This window comes from Notamacropus eugenii, chromosome 4 (assembly GCF_028372415.1).
Source record: "Notamacropus eugenii isolate mMacEug1 chromosome 4, mMacEug1.pri_v2, whole genome shotgun sequence".
NCBI classification, from domain to species: Eukaryota; Metazoa; Chordata; class Mammalia; order Diprotodontia; family Macropodidae; genus Notamacropus; species Notamacropus eugenii.
This window is the reverse complement of record NC_092875.1, coordinates 74,831,100-74,850,321: the sequence shown is the minus strand read 5'-3', so window position 1 is coordinate 74,850,321 and position 19,222 is coordinate 74,831,100. Positions and strand designations below refer to the sequence as shown.

The 19,222-nt window shown below is 44.3% G+C and overlaps 1 protein-coding gene across 1 annotated transcript; it reads right to left on the bottom strand.

The window, feature by feature from the left end:
* Positions 1-812: 812 nt before the first annotated feature.
* CLPP (caseinolytic mitochondrial matrix peptidase proteolytic subunit) lies at positions 813-7,071 on the bottom strand. The gene is made up of 7 exons (XM_072601996.1): positions 6,920-7,071; positions 6,652-6,753; positions 5,326-5,397; positions 5,141-5,237; positions 4,334-4,521; positions 2,601-2,706; positions 813-1,237 (listed from the first exon to the last, which is right to left on the bottom strand). The coding sequence occupies exons 1-7, from the start codon at positions 6,935-6,937 to the stop codon at positions 1,080-1,082; spliced, it is 741 nt and encodes a 246-aa protein (XP_072458097.1). The 5' UTR covers positions 6,938-7,071; the 3' UTR covers positions 813-1,079.
* Positions 7,072-19,222: the final 12,151 nt, after the last annotated feature.

The window sequence follows — 19,222 nt, the reverse complement described above, 5'->3', positions numbered from 1 at the left end:
TCCAAATCCCACCTTTGCTTTCTCAGCTTGAGTCTTGGGCCTTTAAAAGTTAGGGGCTGGACTCCAGCCGGCCCCTACTGTCCATCCCTAAACCGTCCTGAGTCCAGGCTCGATCAGGAGGGTGGTGGTAGGCCTGCCGCTGGAAGCATGGCCACAGAGCCCTGAGCTGTATCTAGGCCAGCCCCCTCGTTTGACGGGAGGAAACGGACCAGGGAAGAAATGACTGGCTCAAGGTCACAGGACGGCCGTCTTTTGGGAGTCTGACGTAGCACGCTGTCGTTTTGAAGTAGCTGGACGGTCTTCAGCCTTGTGAGGCAGATAGTGACTTATTATCTTTATTATTTTACAGGGATGTACAGCTTAAGAACTCATCCACACTGGGGTAAGGGCTGTCTGTGATTAACTTCACAGGTACCAGGGAGTTCAGGTCAGGTAAAATGGTGACATGAGCGTTCATACAGCACTGGCAAACATTTGCAGAGCACTTACGTGTCTTCTCACGACGACCCTGGGTGGTAGGTGCATTTCATAGACAAGGAAACTGAAGCTGACAGATGCTGATACCTCCCCAGAATCCAACAGTTGGGAGGGAGAGAGACAGGCAGAGAGAGAGTGTCTGTGTGTCTGTGTCTGTTAAGGGACTTGCCCAAGGTCCCACAGCTAGTAAGTTTCTGAGCCAGATTTCTACTCAAGTCCTCCTGACTCCAGGGATAGTGCTCTATCCACTGAGCCACTTAGCTGCCCCAGTATGTTTGCTGAATGAAAGAATGAAAAAATTCCCTGGTTAAAGAAAAAAAACGGAAGACAGCAGGGACCAAAAAGTGACCAAAGTTTTAATTTAAAATCCATGCTCTCTGGCAAGTCAGTTCTAGGGCAGCAACCCAGCTCAGCCACTCCTTTCTCTGCTTCACCCCCAGACAGGCCCCTGGAACCCCCTGAAATCTAAAGCTACAACAGGAGTCCTGGGACAGAGCAGCACAGTGCAAAGGTCAGGGGAGAACCAGTGTAGACAAGGGGGGTGTCATTTTGGGGGGATTTACTCCTCACTGCCCACAGGGAGAAGTGGGTTTCATCCATCCTCAGGGCCCAGGTGGAGCAGGGACTTCCGCAGACTCCTTTTGTACCAGCTCTGGCTCATCCTCTCCATCATGTGGGGGGTGCACTAGCACTTTGTCCAAGATGCCAAACTCCTGGGCTTCCATGGGACTCATGTAGCGATCCCTTTCCATGGCAGCCTCTGCAGAAAGGTAGTCAGAGCAATGAATGATAAAGGTTTCCTACACTTTTGGTAGTCAACTTACAATACCAAACACAAATGGTCATCTGAACCCAGGACACTCCTCCCACACCCACCAGAGGCCTGACCAATCAGGGGCAGTTGTTTGAAAAGCTTAGTCTTAAACCTATATTTGGCTATGAGCCTACAATTTTCTTCACTGAGGCCACAGCAGGATTGGACTTGGACTCTGGGAGACTTGGGTTCAAATTCTGCCTTAGATGCTAGCTGTGTAACTCTGGGCAAGTTACTTTAGCTTGCTGGACCTCAGTTATCTTATTTGTAAATGGGGTTAATGCACTTCCTATCTCAAAGGGTTATTGTAAGAAACCCCTTTGTAAATCCCTAAACACTAACTAGTAAAGTGTAAGCTATTACTATTTGCTGCCTGTTGTTTGTCCTTCTGTCTGGAAGCCACAACATGCAAGTGAATTCAATTGAAGTGAGGCAGTGCTATGCCAAGTCACCTGCATCACTCTCTCCTCTGGAGCCATCTTGGTCCAGTGGCCAGATATGGATCAGGATGACTAGGCCCAGGTTGCAGTGGGGAATGTTGGTCTTTTCAAGCCAAGATCTTTAACAGAACTCAGTTTGCCTGAGGCAAGGCCCATTCAGCAATTAAGGCTTAATAAAAAAATGAGGTAAAGAATGGCCACTGTAACAAAAAAACATCTGGGAGAGGAAGACCCTCAGGGTTTCTGGTGAAAACAAACAATTATTTCCATTCACTCTGAGCTAATCATGGCCCAAACAGTGACCAAGTAGGGCTTGGTCTGGGACCAGAGTGATCTAGGGTTAAGGCTGGTTTTTAAGGGAGACAACCAAAAGCCCCAGCCATGCTGAGACCTGTTAAAGACCTTAGCTTGAAAAGGCCAACATCTCCCACTGTGTCCTGGGCTATCTCCAGGTGTCCTGATCTATCTTGCCACTGGAGCCAGATGACTGGAGCAGAGTCAGGCTAGTGACTTTGCACAGCCCTCCCTCACTTCAATTCAACTTACTTGCATGTCGTGGCATCACCTTTCTGATGTCATGGTCCTCTTTGAGAACGAAGGACAAGGAACAACTTCTGTGTGTTGAGAAGGCACCAAACTTCCAGCTAGGTAACACTTCCTTTCTTCTTCCCTTCTTCCTTTCTTCCCTCCCTCCCTCCTTCCTTCTTTTCTCTCCATCACATAGGGTATCACACCCCTACCTGCAGGTGCTCTGCCCAAAGGGAATGTAAATTTTAATATTATTTAAGACCAACAGGAGCCTTAGTGCAGAGTATCTTGTGGAAAACAAGAAAGGCCCCTGGAGAGGCTGAAGCCTGGGGCACACTCACCAATCACATCCAGAGGCTGCTTTGTGTGTTTAGCATAGATACCATAGAGTTGCTTCTTCAGCTTCATGATCTCCTCAGCCTGAATAGCGATATCAGTGGCTTGTCCCTGGATGGGGGAGGAGGGGACCGGATGAACAGCCAGGGACGGCCCACACAGGGGACACTTCCCAACTTGCAGGGAGCCCAGCCTGCAGTCAATAATTCAACAAATACTTATTAAGTGCCTAGTAGGGGCTCACATTTATATTGTGTTTTAAAATGTATGAAGTGGTCCCTCATCACAATTCTGTGAGGGACACAGTGCAAAGGAGTGGTATCCTCATTTTACAGATTAGAAAACTGATATTTACAAAGCAGAAGTACTAGTCCAGGGTCACCAAGGTACTGCTGCAGCCACAATCAGTAAGTGTTTATGAAAGCACCAACTATGTGCTAAATGCTGAGCAGAATGCTTAACAGCCAGAACTCAAATTCAGTCATTCTTGATAGCAAATCCAGCACCTTTCTCTACATAAAGCTGCCTGTAACAAACTGAGAAAAACACAAGGTTTCCATGAAACAATCCTTGCCTCTGTGAAGCTGGAAGGGGCATAAGATGCAAACCTATAACCCTAATATAAGATGATGCATGATCAAGTCAGAGAGCCAGCCCTATGCCAGGAAGATCTGGGTTCAAGTTTCTGACACACACAGGTTGGGATCCTGTACAAATCACTTAACCTCTCAATGCTCTAAGCCAAACTGACTTAGAAAACCACCAACCAACATCCCGTGGTCTATTTTGTCTGACATTTCCCAATTACATTTTAATCTCTTGGGAGTTGTGTGGGCTCCAATCTGACACCTCTGTTCTAGACAACTCTCTATAAGATGGTAAGCCCCAGAGAATGCACTGATCTGCATTGCTGGAGGGAGTTTCCTTACCTGGGAGATCCCTATATAAATGAAATCACAGTATCCTTACATGCATTATATCAGAGAATGAGAGAAGTACAAAGTACAAAGGGCACTAGGGGTTGCGGGGGAAGGCACCTCTTTACCAAGATCAGGGAAGGTTTCGTGGAAGCGATGGCATTTGAGTTGGGGTTTAAAAAGTGAGTGAATTCAAAGGAGGTGGAAGGATGGATCAGGTGGGGCCTCGGTTCATTTTAACACTGTCCTGGAATATTCTACCTCATCCCTACTAGAGGCTTCTGTCCTGAAATAACACTAGCATAAAAGTCAAAGGCCTAGGTTCTAGACCCTCAGTATCCAGTAGAATCTGTAGAATGAGGATAATGATGTATTTAGTACCTCAAGGCAGTTAAGGAACTTCAAATGCTTTATAAATCCCAAAGTGTTACGTAAATGAAAGCTACTATTCCTATGGCTGGGATACCAATTTGTAAACTGCAAAGTACCACATAAACACAATATTCTACTGTGCAGGGGCATAGGGAAAAAGAGTGGAGGTAGAGAAGGAAGACCTGATGGAGAGTACAGAGTGGGGTTGGAGTAGAAAAGGGCGGGACTAGAAAAATGTGGTAGGAAGGGAATAACAAAGGCAGGGATTTAGGAGCAGGGAGGGATGGGGAAGGTTGAGAGAGAAGAATAGGGGAGTAGGGGGCTGAGATAGAGCATTGACTGAAGATACAAAGAACAGGAGTCGAGGGGAAGAATGGGACAGTGGTGTATGAAGGAAAGTAGGGATGGAGAGAGGCAGGGCTGCCTACTGCTACCAGAACATGACTCACCCGGGCCCCTCCAGATGGTTGGTGGATCATGATTCGAGAGTTGGGCAGTGAATGGCGCATGCCAGGGCAGCCAGCCGCAAGCAACAGGGAGCCCATGCTAGCTGCCTGGCCCACACACCAAGTGCTGACAGGATTCAAGATGTATTGCATGGTGTCATAGATGGCCAGGCCCGAAGTCACAATACCCCCTGTGGTAGGAGACAAGGACAAGCTGAAGACAGGCTTCCACTCCCACCCCAAATCACCCTCCAATCACTAAGCAAATTTGATCCATGCCCCTGGCTCCAAGTTTCCCAACCCAAACCTAGCCCCAGTTTGAACTCCTCAGCTCAAGGTGGGGGAACCTGCCCTTGCCCATGTCCTTCCCACAGAACACATATCAAGTGCTCTCTTCCTCCTACTAGGCTCACCCTCTCCCCTCCCCAGGATTCTCAGGAGCCCTCTGGGGTTCCTGGCCTAGCTCAAAGCCAAGCCCAAGCTCTACCTCCATAGAGGCTGAGGTGCCCTCAGCATATCCCCAAATAGCAGTGAGTTCACCAATCATACAAATGAGGCTCCACTCCTTCACGGGAGTTCTTGAATGCAGAAGAGCCAGGATTCAAACCCAGATTTTCTCATTCTAATTCCAATACTCTTTCAGTTATATCATGTTGCCTAAGGAACCCTCAGCAAATTCCTTCTCTTTTCTAGGCCTCAGTTTCCTCATTTGTAAAATTATCTCTAAGGTCCCTTTCAGCTCTTGAGCCTACTAGATTATTATGGGGGGCCTAGGTAGGAGTTGCAGGGCAGGGAAGGGCAGTTGCTCACCAGGGCTATTGATGTACATGTGGATGGGTTTCTTGTTACTTTCTGACTGAAGGAAAAGCAGCTGGGCAATGACTAAACTGGCCAAACTGTCATCAATCTGGGCAAAGAGAGAAGCAGGAGGGCAGGTTAGCCTCAGGAGGAATCCATGGGCTGGGCAATGAGGTGCAGCGACACGTCATACTCACAGGTCCCATAACACAGATGATCCGTTCTCGGAGCAGACGTGAGTAAATGTCATAGGCCCTTTCTCCCCGGCCCTACATGAGGAGAGCAGAGTGAAGCTGGGGGAAGGAGTTAAGAGGGTAAGGACACTGGGCTGGAGAGAGGGCTGGAGAGGAACAGGGCAGAGGAGAGAGGTTAGGAGACAAGAAAGCCGGGCAATGACACAGGGAGAAGGGAAGTCACCAGGTGCAAGGGGCAGAGAGGGAGGGACAAAGAGGGGAAAGGAATAAGGATTTATTAAGTGCTTACTATGTGCCAGCCACTGTGCCATTTTAAAGGTGAGGAAACTGAGGCACCCAGTGATTAAATGACTTGTCCAGGGTCCCGCAGTAGGTGTCTAAGGTCAGACTCCAGGGCCAGTGATCTTTCCACTGTTCCCCTAGCTGCTTACTGGGGCATTCAGGCCCTCATCATCTTTCAACTGGAAACAGTCCCATAATTGGTCTCCTCTCCAATTCCTTCTACATAATGCTGCCAAACTCATTTTCCTTAAACACTGATCTGACCACAATTCTGCACTACTCAAACAACTCCAGTGGCTCTGATGTCTAGGAGGGGAAGGCCAGGTGGCACAGTGGATAAAGCTCAGAAAGACCCAAGTTCAAATCCAGCTTCAGATACCTCTTAGCCCCGTGACCCCGGCCAAGGTCACTTAACCTGATTTTCCTCATCTGTAAAAGTTAATGGCAAACCACTCCAGTACCTCAACCAAGAAAACCCCATATGGGGCCATGAAGAGTCAGACACAACTGAAAACAACTGAACAACACAGTTACCTCTAGATCAAATAAAAGCTGCTCCGTTTAGCTTTAAAGCCTTACTGATGGTGCTACACAGAAACAGCTAAGGGCAAAATGGCTGGGCCTTGGAGGGAGCTGGACTCGAGTTCAGATGCTCCCATAGACACTGAGTGGTTGGGTCAAGGCACTTCATCTGTCCGCCTCGGTTTCCCCCACTGTAAAGTGAGGTAACAGCACCCACCGCCCCAGGGTCACTGTGGGAGTCGAACCGAGTTAACAGCCGAGGCACAGGGCTCTGCCAACGCCAGCTCCGGCCCTGGGGTCGGGTATGAGATCCCTCCGCACTTGCATCTCCAGCGCCTGGCACACCGTAGGCGCATAATAAATGCTCGATCCACTGGACAGGAGGAGAGCAGAGTATGGGATGCGGGCAAAAGGAGCAGGCATAAAGGGGGTGAAAGGGCTGGGGAGTGGGGGAGGGGCGCGGGGCCGGGGAGGGGGAGGGGCGCGGGGCCGGGGAGGGGGAGGGGCAGGGTCGGGGATGGTTACCGTCTGCTCCACCACGATGGGGATGAGGGGCCGCGCCCACGCCGGGGTCCCGTGTAGACTCCGAAGGGCCAGGCCCGCCCAGGAGCGGACCTGGAGAGGCCGCTGAGGGGGGGACAGGAGCGGGGTGAGCGGGACCCTTCCTGGACACCCCCAGCTTCCCTCCTCCCACCAGTCCGAGCTTCCCTTCCTCGTTCGCCCGGCCCCTCTGCTCCCCCCGGGCTCAGCGTTCCCGCCCTCCCTTGTGACCCCTGACCCCGAGCCCCCGCACCGCTATCCGGGGCCACATTCCAAAGCAGAGGAACGAGAGGAGCTGGTGACGCGAAATCAGCACGCCGCCGGCTACCCGGAAGCGATCTTCCCTTCGGCGGGGGCGGCGGTAGGGAGAAGGCGTCCTCAGCTCCCCCGGCTGGACTACATATCCCAGCGTGCTTCGCGGGACTCAAAGGGGTGGGGACTCGGCTCCTGGGGAGGCGCCTGCGTCCTAGGCAGGGGAAGGGAGGCCTGAGTAGAGCCTCCTAGTGGTGGGTCTAGCAGGACAAGAAAAACAATAAAAGATAAAGGATGGCTCCCAGGTCCAGCCCGCAATCCCTCCGTGTCCTGGATCTAGAATCTGAGTCCGTAGGCCCGGAAGAGCCCCGTGGATCGGACCCTGGTGTTTGCCTCACTTTTGTGGTTGTTGCTCAGTCGCGTCCAATCCTTTGTGGCCCCATTTGAGGTTTTCTTATCACAGATGCCGGAGTGGTTTGCCATCTCCTTCTCCAGCTCGGTTTACAGAGGAGAAAACCGAAGCAAGCCACGAGTCTGAGTGACTTGCCCAGGGTCCCACAGCTGGCCAGCCTCTCGGGCCCCCTCGGAACTCGGGAAGAGTATTTCTTTCAGGACACTCCGTCTGCTGCGCCACCTGGCGGCCACTTTCTGCAGAACTGGATTACGGAATGAATTTGGAAGGAGCCCCTTGGTCCAGGGACACGCAGGGTTCCCAAAGTGGGCGATACCGCCCCCCGGGTCGGGGCGGGAGGGGGAGAAGTGGTAGCCCACGGGTTGTCCTTCATTCTGAAAGAGGACCAAAATGACAACCCCACCATAAAGCTGGGTTTCAGCGTGTCCAACTGTGTCTGATCAGACTGCCACAGATAGATGTGTGAACATTTGGGGGGATACTGTAAATTTGACCATCCTTCATTTCCTTTGTGCTGTCTCAGTTCTGCTTTGCATAGCACTCTTTCTGATGTGGCCAACCATGCTGAGCAGTCCAGTGCCAGTGTCTCCCATGTCCCACAGTCAAATCCAAAGTTCTTGAGAGAGACCTTGGGAGTGTCCTTGTATCACTTTTTCTGACCACCATGTGGTCATGTGATCGCCTGTCCCAGGCGAGTTTTCCATGTTTGAACAAGGTGGCCAGCCCATCGGAGTCGCACTCTCTGAGCCATAGTTTGAATACTTGGCTGGAGTCCTCAGCTGGAGCAAGGACTTCAGTGTCTGGTACCTTATCATGCCAGGTCATCCTCAGAATCTTCCTAAGACAGTTCAAATGGAAGAGATTCAGTTCCCTGGCATGGCGCTGGTAGACTGTCCATGCTTCACAGGTATGCAACAATGAGGTTAACACAACAGCCCTGTAGACCTTCAGTCTGGTAGTCAGTCATATCTCTTGTCTCTCAAACTTTTCTTTGGAGCCTCCCAGACACTGAGCTAGCTCTGACAATGCGTGCATCAACCTCATTATCAATGTGCCCATCCCTGGAAAATACACTACCAAGGTGAGTGAACTCATGGACAGCATTCAAAACTTCTCAATTTGTTGTAACCCGTGGTTCCACATATGGATGGTGTGGTGGTGGCGGATGGAGCACCTGTGTTTTCTTGTTGTTAATTGTTAGGCCAAAATGAGCACAGGCAGCAGAGAATTGATCCATACCTTGTTTCATCTCAGCTTCTGAGGCTGCATTGAGTGCACCATCATCTGCAAACGGAAAGTCATTTTTGAACAAAAATAAGGGGACCATGGAAGCATAAGAAAAGAAGAGAAGGAAATTTGAAAAAAAAGCTGCTCATACAGGTTTAATCTGTTTTTAACAGGGTTAAAGTTATGGTGATTATATTATTTTCCAAATGCAAGTTCCAACTGATCCGTGTGGTCAAGTCCACCAACAGGTCTTAACAAGCGTACGTTGGCAGGTGAGCCTGTCAGAGGTTGTTGAGAAGTCCAGCTCACATTGCCAGGACTATGTGTATATAATGTGTGTATAATGACTTGCTTAAGATACTATGTGACATCATCAGAATGTCAATCCAGGAAAAACCCCCACAAATTTACAATAAAGTACTAAATTTAAGATGTCTTTTAAAAAAGTTGTATTTTTTTAAATGACTCAAATTTCACCAAAAAAAAAAAAAAGAGTTAAAGGAAGTAGATTTCTAGGGGGGGGGGGGGTTCTGAGTAATTTTTTTAAAAGGAAGCAGTGGGCCAGATAAATTTGGAAACCTCTGATCTAGTGAAACTCATAGCAAGTAGTCATTCAGCCATTTAGCCTTCCACTGTTTCTATCTTAAAATGGAAATAGCCTAAATAATAGTTTAAAAGGTTTTCATAGACAATTCACACAAAGTAAGCATTTGTTCACATGGAGATCAGAAGAAGCAAAACAAGGATACTTTTCAAGCTATCTCTGAAGAACTTTCAAATTGATCAGGAGACATGGGAGACATTGGCACAGGACTGCCTAGCATAGTATAGCTCAAAAGGAACATGAGATGCACAAATTTAGAGACATCTCCATTCTGGATGTTCATATGTACCATTTATGCCCAGTCTTTGGTAGAGCCTTCCAAGTTTCATTGTTATGATCAGCCACAACTGGACATACTGCACATTGACCCTGATGTAGTGATGCCATTTTGGTCCTCTTTGAGTTGGAAGGACAACCAACCATTTCTATCCTAGCAACTATGTCTCCCTTACAGTGAACAAATCAGGTTCAGAGTAGACTTTTTCCTTGCTTTTTCCTCTGCCTTTGGGAAGATATGAAGTTATTAAGGAAAGACAAGAAAATATTAGCTTCTGTGTTTTGGGCAAAGAGATGACTGCAACAAACTTCTGGATGATTGTTGCTGACTATCATTGTTATATTATGCCTCAGTGCCACACTTGTGATATGGTTCCAGAACTCCTCACTTATTTCTTCCTTTGGTCCTGCTGGCCTGTAGTCTACTCAGAAGACAATTGCTTTTGCTTCTCCCTTTACTGGGCTTGATCCAAATGCTTTTCTTTTCTTTTCTTTTTTTAATTTATTTATTTTTAGTTTTGAACATTCATTTCCACAGGATTTTGAGTTCCAAATTTTCTCCCCATCCCTCCCTTCCCCCACCCCAAAACACCATGCATTCTGAGTACCCCTTCCCTCAATCTGCCTTCCCTTCTATCTCACACTCCCTTCCCTTATCCCCATTTTCTCTCTTTTCTTGTAGGGTAAGATAGATTTGTATACCCCATTACTTGTATTTCTTATTTCCCAGTTGTATGCAAAAACAACTCTCAACATTTGCTCCTAAAACTCTGAGTTCCAATTTCTCTCCCTTCCTCCCTCCCCCTACATCCCCAAGTGAAGGCAAGCAGTGCAATAAAGGCTATACATGTGTAATTGTGCAGATGACTTCCATAATAGTCATGTTGTGAAATTCTAACTCTATTTCCCTCTATCCTATCCTGTCCCCTATTTCTTCTATTCTCTCTTTTCACCTTGTCCCTCCCCAAAAGTGTTTATGTCTAATTACTCCCTCCTCCCATTTGCCCTCCCTTCTATCATCTCCTCACACTCCACTTATCACCTTCTCCCCTACTTTCCTGTAGTGTAAGGTAGATTTTCATACCAAATTGAGTGTGCATGTTATTCCCTCCTTAAGCCAAATGTGATGAGAGTAAGCTTCATTTTTTTCCCTCTCACCTCCCCGCTTTTCCCCTCCATTGAAAAAGCTTCTTCTTGCCTCTTTTATGGGAGATAATTTATCCCATTTGATTTCTCCCTTTCTCCTCCCAATATATTCCTCTCAGTCCTTAATTTTATTTTTTTAGTTATCATCTCTTCCTATTCAACTCACTGTCTATATGTATATAATCCCTCCAATTATCCAAACACTGAGAACAGTCTCAAGAGTTACAAATATTATCTTTCCATGTAGGAATGTAAACAGTTCAACTTCAGTAAGTCTCTTACGATTTTTCTTTCCTGTTAACCTTTTCATGCTTCTCTTGATTCTTGTGTTTGAAAGTCACATTTTCTATTCAGCTCTGGTCTTTTCATCAAGAATGCTTAAAAGTCCTCTATTTCATTGAACAACCATTTTTTCCCCTGAAGTATTATACTCAGTCTTGCTGGGTAGGGGATTCTTGGTTTTAAACCTAGTTCCTTTGACTCCTGAAATATCATATTCCACGCCCTTCGATCCCTTGATCTAGCTGCTAGATCCTGTGTTATCCTGATTGTATTTCCACAATACTTGAATTGTTTCTTTCTGGCTGCTTGCAATAGTCTCCTTGATCTGGGAACTCTGGAATCTGGCTACAGTATTTCCTAGGAGTTTTTCTTTTTGGATCTCTTTCAGGAGGCAATGGGTGGATTCTTTCAATATTGATTTTACCCTCTGGTTCTAGAATATCAGGGCAGTTTTCCTTGACAATTTCCTGAAAGATGATGTCTAGGCTCTTTGTTTTTTATCATGGCTTTCAGGTAGCCCCATAATTTTTAAATTGTCTCTCCTGGATCTATTTTCCAGGTCAGTTGTTTTTCCAATGAGATATTTCACATTGTCTTCAATTTTTTCACTCTTTTGGTTTTGTTTTGTGATTTCTTGGTTTCTCATAAAGTCATTAGCTTCCATCTGCTCTATTCTAATTTTTAAAGAACTATTTTCTTCAGTGAGCTTTTGGACCTCATTTTCCATTTGGCTAATTCTACTTTTTAAAACATTCTTCTCCCCATTGGCTTTTTGGGCCTCTTTTGCCATTTGAGTTAGCCTATTTTTAAAGGTGTTATTTTCTTCAGCATTTTTGGGGGTCTCCTTTAGCAAGCTGGTGACTCACTTTTCATGATTTTCTTGCATCGCTCTCATTTCTCTTCCCAGTTTTTCCTCCACCTCTCTTACTTGATTTTCAAAATCTTTTTTGAGCTCTTCTGTGTCCTGAGACAATTGCAAATTTATTTTAGAGGTTTTGGATGAAGAAGCATTGACTTTGATGTCTTTCTCTAATGATATGTTTTGTTCTTCCTCATCCAAAAGGATGGAGGAAAGTACCTGTTCACCAAGAAAGTAAACTTCTATAGTCTGATTTTTTTTTTCCTTTTTGGGGGCATTTTGCCAACCAGTTATTTGACTTTTGAGTCCTTTGTCAAGTGGAGGGTATACTCTAGGGACCTGTAAGTTCTCAGTTCCTACAAGGTGGCACAATCAAGGGAGAGGAGTTTATTCCTCTCCTGTCCTGCACTCTGGTCTGAGAGCAACCACAAGTTTTTCTCCCCAGGATCCGTGAGTAGAATTCCCTCTCCAGAGCCTCCACTAACTCCACCACCAGGTCCACCAGGTCAGTGCTCCTCCTCACCCAAGAGCTGACACTCAGGGCTGAGATTCTGATCAGCTTCTTGATTCCCCCAAGGTCTTTCAGCTGAAGGTTCCAAAAGGGGATGCTGCTGCAGTGACTTCCACCACCCTGGTGCCAGGACTAGTGCTGGACCCTGCTATTACTTACCCAGGTGAAGAAGCTTTCTTACTGACCTTTGAAGCTGTCTTTGGTATTTGTGGGTTGAGAAATCTGGGAACTGCATTTGCTACCCGTGATTCCACACCCTGAAGCCTGCTCCAGTCCTGTCCCTTCCAGTGCCACGTGGGCAAGGTTGGGCTGTGCTCCACCCTGAGCCCTGTGCAATAGACCTTTCCTGTCAGCCTTCCAGGCTGTCTTGGGTTGGAAATCTCTTTCTCTCTGTGGTTTTGTGGCTTCTGCCTCTCTAGAATTTGTTTAGAATCATTTTTACAGGTATTTTATGGACTTTGGGGGTAGAGCTACCACAGATCCATCCTTCTACTCTGCCATCTTGGCTCTACCTCCCCCCCCAAATGCTTTTCCATCAAGCTTCCACTGTTTGACTCCTGAATTTGTTCACGTAACTGTGCTTAATTTAATTTAATTTTTTATTGTGAATTTAACAAACATTAACATTTCAATGGACAAAGAATGAAAAAGATTACATTTGAAACTGTGAATTTAGATACAATTTTTTTTAAGTGTATTGTTCAACACAATACTAATCAGAGGAATCCTCTTCTAAACTTCTTCTGCTCTCTTTTGTTTCCTTGATGCCCTTTTCTTTCTTTCCTTCTTTTTTTCCCACATCATTCTCATTACCCACCAATTCCCTGCCTTTCCTCCTAGTCAAGTGGAAAGAGCTCTGGCTTTGGAGTCAGAAAACCTGGATTCAAATCTCATCTCTGGCACTTACTTGGATGACCTAATCTGCAAAATAAGGAGGGGGATCAGGGGCATCTGAGGTCCCTTCCAACTCTGGAGCTATTGTAGTGCCTAGGTGGCACAATGGATAGAGTGCCAGACCCAAAGTGAGGAAGACTGAGTTCAGTACTGGTCTCAGCAATTACTAGCTGTGTAACCCTGAGCAAGTCACTTAAACTCTGCCTCAGTTTTCTCATCTGTAAAATGTGAATTGTGATAGTAAATAAGTTGCTGGTTTCTTTTGAGGATTAAATGAGATATTAATTGTAAAGCACTTAGCATAGTGCCTGTCACATAGTAAGTACTATACAAACATTATTATTATTATCCTATGAAGCTAAATTAATCAACATGTTATTTGTGCCTGTAAGTTTGTGTCTTTTTCTGCACCTATAGTTGGTCACTACGAAGTCGCTTTGAGGTATGCAGGATGTGTTACCATCAGTCTTGTTTGGTCACTGCATTTATCAGAGCTCTGAAGTCTTTTCAAAGTCATTTTTCCTTATTATGGTTATCATGTCTGTTCACATACTTCACTTTATCAGTTCATACAGTCAGTCAACAGGCATTTAAGTACTTGCTGTATGCCAGACACCATGCTAAGCACTGGGGATATAAAAAAGGCAAAAATCATGGTGCGTGCCCTCAAGGAGCTCATATTCTAACAGAGAAGGCAATATACAAATACTTATATGTACAAGATACATACAGTAGAAAAGGAAGGTAATCCCAAAGGGAATAGGCGGAAGGAGGAAAGTCTAGTTGGGACTGGGAGAGAAGTAGCCCTGGAAAAGCCTCCTATAAAAGGCTGGATATGGGCTGTCTTGAAAAAATCCAGGGAAGACATATGGCAGTGGGAAAGAAAGAGAACATTCCAAGAAGGATGGACATCCAGCCAGTGAAAAGGCATGATGAGGGGAGATGGAATGTTATGTTCAAGAAATAACACGTAAGAAAGGGATTAACATGTAAAAAGACTTGAAAAGTAGGAAAGAGCCAGGTTGTAAAAGGTTTTAATATCAAAGGATTTTATATTGAATCCTGGAGGTAACAGAAAGTTATTGGAGTTTATTGGATAGGCAAATGATATGATCAGACCTGCCAACAGTGGCCAGATTGTAAAGAGCTCTACATGCCAAACCGAGGCATTTTATATTTGGTCTTAGAGTTCATTGGCCACTGGAGCTAATAATGAGCATGGGAATGACATGATCAGGCCTGTGCTTCACTACCTGAAAGCCATGATAAAAAAAGGGCCTAGATATCATCTTTTAAGAAATTATCAAGAAAAACTTCCCTGATATTCTAGAACCAGAGGGTAAAATACATATTGAAAGGATTCACTTATTGCCTCCTGAAAGGGATCCCAAAAGGACAACTCCTAGGAATATTGTAACCAACTCTAGAACTCTCAGATCAAGGAGAAAATATTGTAAGAAACCAGAAAGAAATAATTGGAGTATTGTGGAAATACAATCAGGATAACACAAGATCTAGCAACTTCTACATTAAGGGATCACAGGATTTAGAATATGATATTCCAGAGGGCAAAGGAGCTGGGATTGAAACCAAAAATCACCTACCCAGCAAAACTGAGTATAATACTTCAGAGGAAAAAATGGTCATTCAATGAAATAGAGGACTTTCAAGCATTCTTGATGAAAAGACCAGAGCTGAATAGGAAATGTGACTTTCAAACACAAGAATCAAGAGAAGCATGAAAAGGTTAACAGGAAAGAGAAATCATAAGGTACTTACTAAGTTGAGCTGTTTACATTCCTACATGGAAAGATCATATTTGTAAATTATGAGACTTTTCTCAATATTAAGGTAGTTGGAGGGATTATATACATATAGACAGAGGGCACAGGGACAGTTGAATAGGTAGGGATGAAATCTAAAAAAATTAAATTCAGGAGTGAGAGAGGAATATATTTGGAGGAGAAAGGGAGAAATAGAATGGGGCAAATTTTCTCATATAAAAGAGGCGAGAAAAATGTTTTTCAATGGAGGGAAAGAGGGGGAAGGTGAGAGGGAAAGAGTGAACCTTACTCTCATTGCATTTGGTTTAAGGAGGGAATAACATGCACACTCAATTTGGTATGGAAATTATCTTATACTACAAGAAAGTAGGGGGGAAGGGGATAAGAGGAGGGTGGGGAGATAATAGAAGGGAGGCCAAATGGGAGGAGGGGGTAATTATAAGTAAACAATTTTGAGGAGAGATAGGGTCAAAAGAGAGAATAGAATAAATATGGGGCAGAATAGGATGGAGGGAAATATAATTAGTCTTTCACAATATGACTGTTATAGAAATGTTTGCATAACTACACATGTATAGCCTATATTGAATTGCTTGCCTTCACAGTGGGGATGGGTGGCGAGGGAGGAAGGGAGAGTGGTTGGAACTCAGAGTTTTAAAAATAAATGTTAAAAATTGTTTTTACATGCAACTGGTAAATAAGATATACAGGCAGTGGTGTATAGAAATCTATCTTGCCCTACAAAAAAAAACAGAGGGGATGGGGATAAAAGAAGGGAGGGGTATGATAGAAGGGAGGGTAGATTGGGGGAAGTGGTAGTCAGAATGCATGCTGTCTTGGGGTGGAGGGAGGGGACTCAAAATCTTGTGGAAGTATCTATTGAAAACTAAAAATAAATTTAATTTAAAAAAAAATATGAGAATTCATCTACATAGAGGTGATAAATGAACCCATGGGAGTGGATGAGATGAGATCATCAAGCAGGATAGTATAGCAAGAGATGAGAAAATGGCGCTGGACAGAGTCTTGGAAATCATCCACAATTAGCAGTCTCTATCCTGATCAAGATCCAGCAAAGGAGAATGGGAAATAATCAAATAGCTAGCAGAACCAAAAGAGGAGGGTTATACAAACTTAGAAAGAAGAGAGTACCCAGGAGAAGAAGGTGATGGACAGTGTTAAAGATTGCAGAGAGGCCAAGATGGATGAGGACTGAGAAAAGGCTGTTAAATTTGGTGACTGAGAGATCATTGATAACTTCGGAGAGAGCAGTTTCAGATGGAATTATGAGACCAGAAGTCAAATTGCAAAGGGGTCTGAATCAAGTGAGAGAAGAAAAAGTGGAGGCAATGAATATAGATGGCTTTCTCAAGGAGTTTAGCAGAGATGGGGAGGAGAGATAATCCCAGAAAGCTTGGTAATAGATGTTTCTCCTACTACATAGATTGGCTTGGTTTTGTTTTGGTTTTTTTTTTGCTTCAAACTTTCTCAAAACATAGTGCTATTGGTTTTTTTATTTGGAATCATTTTTCAACCATTAATAGAGATGAATATTTTGCCATTATAATAACCACAACAGAAAACCCCATTTTACGCAAATAAGATGTTACTTTTGTAAAACATGGTTCATTTTATTTGGTTAATCAGAGAATTCTTTGCTCACCTGTAGTCAAAATGTAATAAGGTTTTCGTGTTAAAATGGTCTTTTCAACATATCACCACAAAACACGCCTATTAACTGTTTTTTTCAAGTGGAGTAAAGTCAAATGTGTCTTATTTGACCATGGCAAATGAGTTTCTTGTTCATTCATATTTAGAAATATCTAAGTCTTTTAAGTAAAAATAGAATTCCATTTAAGGTGGTATTATGAAAAGTTATCGAGAAGCCCAGCTTTGCCACATACTCCCCAGCAAAAATCTCAAACAGTACCAGGTAGGACCAGTGATCAAAAACACTAATTGATGTAGTGGATAGAATACTAGACCTGGAGTTAGGAAGACCTGAGTTCAAATTCAGCCTCACACACTTACTAGCTGTGTGATCCAGGGCAAGTCACAACCTCTCTCAGGCTCAGTTCCCTCATCCATAAAATGGGGATAACAATAAATGTTTATTAAGCACCTACTCTATGCCAGTAAGGATTAGAACCCCTCTTCAAACACAGGTGTCCTAACTCTAAATTCAGTCCTCTTTTCACTTTACAACGATGACTCTGAACCCTTACTTTCACTCAGCCAACTGTGTGCCAATGTCTGTGCTAATCTTTGAGGATACAAAGAGGTAAAAGACAGTCCCTGCCTTCAAGGAACTTACAACATGCAAACAAATGAGAGAAATTAATATTATACTATTATGTTAATAACTAATTATTAATTTTGATCCACCCTTTTCCTCTTATTTCAGTCAAGACTCAACTCCTTAAAAGGACAGTCTCTGAAGAGTATGACTGAGGGATGAGAAGTGCCCACGGCACATGCTCATTAACTAGGTTGAGTGGACCCCACCCAACTGGGAAACTTAATTTCTATTGAAAGAATAAACAGCATCCAGTCTGGGTAGGCCTTTGCCTGGGGGAGCAACCCGTTGTCCTTGTCTCCTCCTTTAGAGTTTAGGGCAACTCAGTGCATGAAGAAAACTAGCTAGTGAGATCCAAATGGAAAGGGCTTCCCCTGCCCAGATGCCTTGAGGCTGGTGTGTCTCATGATCAAGCCATATTCTTAGAAGGAGGAACTGAAGACTTTTAGCCTACCTCATTAAATGTCCACCAATTAGGGTTGAGTTTTACTCAGAAGGCACATACTCAATTTAGGATGATTTGAAGGCTCCCTTTGTATCTTTGGTTACTGAGAGAAATCACTGATGATCAATTTATTGATTCTAGGCTAGCCTAATTAATAACTTGGTTATTAATTATCCAGAAACTCTATCTAGGGATTTTATTCATCACACAAATAAATATAGAGCAGGCTGTATACATGATAACTAGAAAATAATTAACAGTGGGACAATGTTGGAATTAGGAGGATTGAGGAAGGCTTTTTTAGCAGGGATTTTAATTGGGACTTAATAATAGCTAGGGAGGTGAGTAGATGGAGTGGAGGAGAGGAAGATTTCTAGTCAGGAGAGACATCCAGAGAAAATGCCCAGAGCTGAGAGATGGAATATCTTGTTCCTAGAATAGACCAGTGAGTAGACACATTGAAGAGTAAGGTGTAAGAAGACTGGAAAAGTAGGAGGGGGCTAGGTTCTAAAGGGTTTTGAATGTCAACTTGAGCATTTTGTATTTGATCCTGGAGGCTTTAGGAAGCCACTGGAGTTTATCGAGTAGGGAAGTAACGGAATTGGATCTGTGCTTTATAAAATAACATTAGTGACTGAATGGAGGATGGATTGGATTATTGTAAACAGCTTTCTCAAGGAGTTTAGCTACAAAGAGCAGATGAGATGATAGTATGAGATGATTTTTTTTTTTTTTGCAGTCATCCTGAGGAATATCAGGTCACTGGATTCAGATGGCTCTGGAGAAATGAGGCTGGTGACCTTCATAGCCCTCCCTCACTCAAAACAAAGTCAAGTGCATGTCATATCATCATTTCTCTGATGGCATGGTCTTCTTTGGCAATGCAGGACGAACATGAGATGATAGTAAAGGATGATAGTGAGTATACAAGGATCAAAGTCAGGGTTTTTTTCAGAATAAGGGAGACATGGATATATTTATAGGCAGTAGGGAAGGAGTCAGCAGACAAGGAGAGATTGTAGATAAGAGAGAGTAGGGATGATGGGGTGGGGCAATCTATTGGAGAAGATGAGTGTTGGAATGGGAGCAGTTGAGCACATAGGGGGTTAGCCTTGTTAAGAAGTAAGACCACTTCATCATGTGAGACAGGGTTAAGGAGAAGATAGTAGAAGGCATCTAAATGATACGTGATAACAAAGAGGGAGTTCACAGTGAATGACCTCAATTTTTTTCTGTAAAATATGAGCCAAAGTTCTTTGCTGAGTAGGGGGAAGGAGGAGGCATGAGATGTTTAAGGAGGGATGAAAAGTTTTGGAAGAGTCACTATGGAGAGAGGAATAGTGAATTTATAAGGGATGTATAGTAGGATTGCCTAGCTGTAGTGAGAGCCTAGTTGAGGTTATATAACAGAAATCTGTAGTGAAACCAGTTAGAATAATTGTGTGGTTTTCTCCAACTTCATTCAGCAGCATGTGTATAGAATGAAGTAAAATGAATAGTGGGAGCGATCCAAGGCTGAGGCTTGCCTGGGCATAATTGACAACGTAGTAAGGGAGGTAGGGATTCAA